Source organism: Argentina silus (genome assembly GCF_951799395.1).
Source record: "Argentina silus genome assembly, chromosome: 12".
NCBI lineage: Eukaryota > Metazoa > Chordata > Actinopteri > Argentiniformes > Argentinidae > Argentina > Argentina silus.
The window spans coordinates 18,384,400-18,392,098 of record NC_139666.1 but is presented as its reverse complement, the minus strand read 5'-3'; the positions used below and the strand labels follow the sequence as shown (position 1 = coordinate 18,392,098).

The 7,699-nt window shown below is 41.9% G+C and overlaps 1 protein-coding gene across 1 annotated transcript; it reads right to left on the bottom strand.

The window, feature by feature from the left end:
- Positions 1-2,981: 2,981 nt before the first annotated feature.
- pou3f3a (POU class 3 homeobox 3a) lies at positions 2,982-4,283 on the bottom strand (the record flags this gene model as incomplete). Its single annotated transcript, XM_083681520.1, has 1 exon — positions 2,982-4,283. One exon carries the CDS (start codon positions 4,281-4,283, stop codon positions 2,982-2,984), a length of 1,302 nt encoding a protein of 433 aa, XP_083537646.1.
- Between the last annotated feature and the right edge of the window lie 3,416 nt (positions 4,284-7,699).

Below are 7,699 nucleotides of genomic sequence, written 5' to 3'. Positions count from 1 at the left end.
TCACTCCCCTTCTACTCTCTATCTACATATTGCTGCCAAACCCATCATCTGTGGCGATAGATCCGCTCTCGGCTCACCCCCTTTGCGCCTCTCAGACAGCTCTGACACACTGTCACCTTGGCAACCGCTGCCTAGGTGAACCGCCAGCTGGGATAGCCGACCTTCCCTGGCCGCGTGCCATTGAGCTGCAGAGCGCGTGTCAGAGGGCGTCATGCCGCTGGAAGGGAACATCAGAAAGATGTAAGGTTTGACTCACAGTCTAAAATGCTACAGTTCGAAAAATAAATCATTTGGATAAACAAACTCATGTATGATTTATCCGACAGAATGAATTTGTGTAGGCCTAGCACTGTTTCATAACAACGCAGTAGATCGTGTCATCACAATTGTTGTATCGCCTTCATCACCATGTTCCAAACGTCATGTCAGAAACACAAATTAATTAATCCTTACAAATTAATAGATATTAAATTGGTATTATATAACACATATAACAAGAGAACCAAGCCTTTAAATATATGCCTATAGGCTGCTTGAAGATTCTCCAAATCGATTTATAAGGGATTCTCTGTAGGGATCAAACAAGGCAACAGTCTACAGAACACACACACACACACACACACACACACACACACACACACACACACACACACACACACACACATACACACACAGACACACACACAGTTCTTGTTCAAACCAACAAGGCAGTTGGCTCAAATGCAAATCCATGTTCACCTCAGACCAACATTTGAGCCAAACTGAATAGGAGCCCAGCAATAAACTAATCTTGCATGCCAGACCCATATGCAACCTGTCCGAGACTACCAAAACTATAGAAACAAGTCAACCAGACAGCATCAGCTTGTTGTTATTGTAACGTTAACAGGCCTAAAAGCTTGTTGTAAATAGTAGGTTAGGCCTGACAGATTTACTGAGTGCTACGTGTCGAAACAAACAATCTTGTAGGCCTATGACTTCTGGACAGCAGCGAATGAGAAAAAAAACAGTAGGTGTATTTTATTCTATTCTATTCTATAACTATTTCTCTTGACTGCCGAAGTTGCATGATCGATCCAAAGACAAAGTAGCCTAGGCTTTGTCAGATGAGCAAATTGGCGATTTTTATTGAATGCAACCAGAAAGTGAGTGAAATGCATGTTTTTTACTGCGGTTTGAATTGAGTTGCTTAGCAACCGCCGTCGTATGGCATATCATCCGCGAAATTTAAATCTTCGAAAGCTGAATTGTGCACTTTGTCCCACACAAGAAGGAAGCTTGAATGTCTCAGAACCAAAGTCTTGCGTATCCAAAATAAACCGTACGGTATAGGATACTGTAACTGGCCTGCTGCATATAGCTTTGCAATATTGAGGGCCCAGTTAAAAACAGACTATCCATAGCACCAAATGTGTATGCTTAAAGTTAGACTTATTGATCAATATCCTCTGTGTTACAGCCCTCAAAATGCACACCAAAAGTTGCCATGGTCAAGTTTTTCGTGTTTTTGAGATAGGCTACATTTTCCATAAGATTTTGAATTGGACATTTCAATTCGTTCGATTTAGTTAGCCTACACTTGGTGATTGTTAGGTCGCACATTAATTCTGAGATCAAAAAGTAAAGAGCAAGCATGCCGACTCAGGCGTAACATGATTCAGGCCTAGTCCTGAGAAATTGCATCATAGGATATGTATTTTACCAAATGAAGACAAACAATAGCCTTTGACATGTAGAACGGCTCTGTGTCGGCTACCCCAAAATATAATCATATGTGGGCCTCATATTTGTATTTTGGCAATATTCTACTCTTAGATCTAGCCATCTATAGGCCATTTTTATGCACTGACTTTTAAAATGCAATGACTTTCGTAATGATATTTTTTTTAATTATCCCTCATGAATAAACAACAGAATATAAATTCCAGACAAATCATCACATAAATTATACAATACCATTAACAAACAACATCAACTTAAGGGAATGTGTGCTCCTTTTAAAATAAAAGCCTACTTTTCGTTATCATCAATCTACAAACTTGAAAAAACACTTCAGTCATCAACGACACAAATGTGAAGAACATAATACAAATGTTTTAAGGGAAAATAAATTATTGCTCATTTGGTGCATTAATTATAGAAGGCCTAATAAAACAGCCTGGTGAAAAATAAAGCGAATTATTCAGATCGCCTTATTAGTTTGTTTAAAAACATGTGTAAGAATAAGCTTGGCAAAGTCAGCAGGAAAAACCTCCAACCCCTGCAGCAACAGAAGGAAACAATTCGAATTTGAAGCAATGCTGGAGAAAAACAGTTCTTTGATTCTATTTTTCCAATTTTATTTTTAAAAAGTCATTTGGAATATGTCCTCAGGCTATGAAATATCACCAAATCAAAAAGGGGAATGATGAAGAGAGGTTAAAGCTTGTCATTGTCTTTTTGGGGGGTAAAGACAGGAAAACTGCAATTCCTTTTTGGTGAAAACGGGCAAGTCCTCAAGGGGAAAGATGTTGGAGATTGAAATGCGCACACACATGTCCCCAATTAGTTGCAGTGACCATTTACCTGTTGTTCGTTATGCCTTGGTTTTAAATAACCTAATGTTATTCTCGCGTTCCATTATCAAAACACGTGTAGATCTTTTACGGCCGAAAAGTATGGATTGTAGGCTATTGTTTCACCAAAATTCCCTGATGATATGGGGAGAATAGGCCAAAAGTTGCATCTACAGTATTTAGTAGCCGGGACCCACACACTTAAAGAGAATAGCAGACACACAAGACTATAGCTCATACTTATGTGGGACAGGCAGCAGGTTGCCGAAGCCAATCTGAGATGTGTTGTAACTGTGCGTTGCTTTGCTATTTTTCATGTAAAAATATTTAGAAAAAAATCTATTCCCACTTGACATGGCAGTATGGAAAAATTACACGCTGTCAACCAGTGTCCTCCAATAAATCCTTGTTTAGTGTTGTGTATTTTCACGTATCGCTGAACATTCTCTTGCATTCCATGGACGGGGACGGTGTGTCTGAGCTCATGTTGCCGTCCTGACAGTACGCGTCCTCCGGCGTGTGTGGTAGCCCTGGCGGCGTCATCCTCTTCTCCTTCTGCCTGCGGTTGCAAAACCAGACCCTAACCACCTCCTTTTCCAGCTGCAGAGAGTCTGCCAGAGAGGTGATCTCCTGTGCGTTGGGTTTGGGGCATTTGAGAAACTGGCTCTCCAGAGCTCCTTTGACGCTGACCTCGATTGAGGTGCGCTTTTTCCTCCTCCTGCCCTGCGCCGCGATTTTATCGATGCTGGTCGGGTTCCCCGTAGTCGAGTCGGCCTCTTCCAGCCATTTGTTCAGCAGTGGCTTCAGCTTGCACATGTTCTTGAAGCTCAGTTGAAGCGCCTCGAATCTGCATATGGTGGTCTGTGAGAAGACGTTGCCGTAGAGGGTACCCAACGCCAAGCCCACGTCCGCTTGGGTGAAGCCGAGTTTGATTCGTCGCTGTTTGAACTGCTTGGCGAAATGTTCCAGATCGTCAGATGTCGGCGTGTCCTCATCGGAGTGCGGGTCGTGGCTCACCCCGCCGTGGTGCTCGTGGTGATGCGGATGCTGATGATGGTGATGGTGGTGGTGATGGTGGTGGCTGCCATGGTCGAGCTCCGGGGATTCCCCTCGCACCATCCCGGGGTGCATTAGGCTCTGACTCACCGGTGAGCTGAGCATCCCGTTAACAGTGAATCCCCCGGGCTGTGAGTAGATCAGCGACTGTTGCTGATGCTGTCCCTCAGCAATGCTAGATATGTGCGCGGCTGTGGTGCCTCCCCAAGCTCCGGCGTGTGACTGGTGGGATCCCAGGTGCTGAGATCTGTGGTGCAGAGCGGAGCCCGAGAGCAGGTCCTCCCTGCCCATGTTTCTCTTCACGTCTTGCGGCTGCGGGCTGCCCGTCATCCCCACGGGGCTGGAGGACCACGGAGAGCCGGCTTCGGCAGCTGCCACTGCGGCCGCGGCTGCGGCAGCGGCAGCATGAGGCAAAGAAGTAACCCACTGATGGGCATGGCTTAGCATGTGTCCCCCGTTGCTTGTCGCCATGGCTCCCTGCATGAAGTCACTCTGTACCATCTTAACCGAGGGGTCCCCTCTGTATCCACTGGACACCGAGGTGACAGCGGTGCTGCCCGGCTGCATGCCACCGCCCCCGCGGTCAGAGTGCACGATGGAGCCGGTCGATAGGATTCTATTGCTAGCCAGGTATGGACTGGAGGCGGCTGTTGTTGCCATTCCCCACACCATAAAGCCTGTTTATTATTCCCCTTTCTCCCTTGTTTTGGTCTCAATTTATCTTCTCAAGCAGAGTGCTCTAATCCATGAATTGTAAACACTTTAAAAGCGTGCATGTGTTGTACAATGTCCCATGAAAGATGTTAAACTAATCCATCAAAATGTTTAGAAACATAAAAAGGAAAATGTCAAGATAAACAAAGAATGGTTCAAAAAGGTGATAAACTAATAAATCAATTGCAGCATGTAGCCCTAATCTTTACGCGTTCCGTTGAGAACAAAGTGAATAAAGAAAAGGATTCAAAAAAGTTTTTGCGTCCATCAAACGTCTACTACCCTAAAGAGATTTAGTAATTTCGCTGAAAATAACATTTTCTTCTTGGATACATGTCGAGGAAAACTTGTTGGAGAAAGATTGCATTGCTTCTTTGAAAAAAATGTTCTGACTTCCTCGGCTGTTATAAAATAAGAAAATGTTTGAAGCTGCACAAATCAAATTACACAATCATCTACAAATGCTGTGCTCTCTTCTCTTCTTTCACTGTTCTTCTCACTCCATCTGCCTCTTCTATCAGTGCCTCCCTGGAAGCGCGAGGACACGCGAGTGTTTACTCTGTGCCAAGCGTGCGCACGCCGTTCCCATCTCCTCCCAATTACCACAGGAAGTGCAGAGCAGGACTCCAGCTGATTGGACAGATACCCAGAGAGGGATTGGCACGTCTCGAGAGCTTAAATCTTGGGTGCACGTTTGATTTGTTTTATTTTTTCTAAAAAAATAAATAAAAAAAAAGCATAGATCATTTTAAATGAGAAGTAATAATACCACAACAATAAAACAACTACATTACAACAACTACAAAAAAACAAGAACAAGAGCAGTGATAATGATAATCATGATAATGATTCACAATTATCCGCAAATAATATTGATGATAATGATAAAACATAATGATTATAACATAAATAACGACATATGTATTACTTATTATTTATATTTATTATAACAATAATAATAATATTGATGGTAATAGTAATAGTGTTAAGTACATAATATTTGCAACATATTTGAGCTACAAATTAAAAGTTACCCCTCATTATCGCCACATCCCCTGTCTACATCTGTTCAACCTGCCAGCTAATCAATTACAAGTATCAACATTATTAGGCAACGAACGAGTTAACATAATGGATGGTGGGAGGTTTCCATGCAGGAGAAAATAGAGGCAACCTCACTGAACCGCGGAGAGAGAGAGAGAGAGAGAGAGAGAGAGAGAGAGAGAGAGAGAGAGAGAGAGAGAGAGAGAGAGAGAGAGCGAGAGCGAGAGCGAGACCAAATAACGCAAAATTAAGAAGTCCATTATAGGGATAAGGGAGTAACTCTGACCCTTGACTGTAACGCCAGTCAGATATGGACCCAAACAGACAGCAGAAACAGAGCTGGGTTTTTCCTCTGTCTAGCGCAGAGAGGCTGGGGCCTGTGTCAAGGATACTCATGTCGGCTTCGGAGGCACCCAGGGGTTTATACGCCACTTGCATCTTAATGCACTATCCTTTTCATACGATGAGGCAAAGAGCACTGGCGTGACGCACTGGTGACCGTGTGAGGGGGCACTACACAGAAGCCAAGCACAGAAAATCAGTTATTTTTCCACCTTCACAGAGAAACATTATTTTAATAGAATGTTTCCAGAGTTAGTGCGAGTTGTGGTAGACTAAACCTTAATTTATTTTTTTATAATATTTCTACCCACAATATTTTCCCACTCTTAAGAAACTCAAGTGGGACACATGGAGCTTTCTTGAAATTGGGAGACGAGGAATCGCGCGGAGACCCAACCAGGTGCACCCTAATAAATATTGCGCCAAATTTAATGTTTTTTTTTCTAGCAGATTTGTCTTGGATCTGATTCAAAAAAGTTTGGAAAAAGGAAAGAAAAAAGGTAAACAGTTTTTTGTGTGTAGCTGAATTAGATTAAAGTAGCCTATTTAACCATACAATTTAATCTTATGCGCCAAAGTCGAGTTAGCCTACCGTTATATGATTCACAGGTTTTAACTTATATCAATATTTATTTGACTTGAAATAAGCATCCCTTGATATACAATGTTGACCAGAAAACATAATGAAAGAGTGATTCATGCTATATCAATTACATATGAACTGTGTTGATATAGCTGAACTGTCGTGATTGTGAGTAAAAAGACGACTCCAAATGTAGGCTACGATCTGATAGACACTCTCTCTCTCCTTTTTCAAATCACCATGGAAACCGGGTAGGGGAGCTCAGTAATGCCTCCCCATCAATGAGGCGAGCGGCCCTCCTTGAGGGGGCTGCGCGAGGGCATTCACGGTTTAACCCGAGAGAAAGACTCACCAACACAACAGACCCCACAGACTCAGGGTTCAACGCCCAGCTGAAAAGAAAATTATTTTGGTAAATGGTTATCGACAATCTTCGTGTAGGCTATCAGTATTGTTATTTTAATTTTTACAACATTCAGGCATCTAAAAAGTGGATTTTAATATCTTATGAAATATATTTCAACGAAAATTCTAATTTCAACGTTGATATAAAAACAGTTCAACTGGCTGCCATAAACGAACACTATTAAAAGCTCAACAAAATAACAACAAAAATAGCACTGTAGTTGATAACAATAGACAAGGATAATTATCTTATTATATACCAAGTGCTACAACAACACATTAACTAATAAAAATGATAGAAAGCAGAAGCAAGCCACTAATGTAAATAATTAGTAGCATAAGAACAGTTTGATTTTTTTTATCTTTAGCAAATATTGTGTTGTACTGAAAGCCCTATCCATGGCCTGTTAGGAGTGGTTGTCTTCTCTGTTGTCTCCCTCCCCTCACACTCTATCTGGTGGACTCTAAAAGTTTTATGATTGCTACTTAAACCCGTCACCAAGATGAAGGTCCTTCAAGGTATAAGTGAATTATCCAAGCGAAATGTAAGCATAAAGTGAGCTTGTCATTACGTTTTTTAATTTGATTACCGACGAGCAGACAGCAACATTTTATTGCACTTATGGAACGCGTAATTTATTGCTCTCACCTCATTCACACGTCCGTTTTGCTTATCAGAGTAGCCTACGCGTTAATACGCCACCCTCAGAAGCACAGGACTAATTGATTTAGTGCCACCGTAACTTCCACAAGACGACAGAGGCTTACTCTACTGTTTTAATATGGCATGCGACATACGTAATTGTGGTCTTCATGCTGAGTATAGGAAAATAAATTACCTTTTGTTTTAATGATCCTTGTTTTTAGTTTTTTTTTTACATATCAGAAACTGTCATAAAAGACTAGCTTACAGTCCCACCAACCCAATATCCCAACATTTCATGACATATGAGACATAAATAACAGAGCTGCACAAAAACAAATTCCATGCAAGGATTAA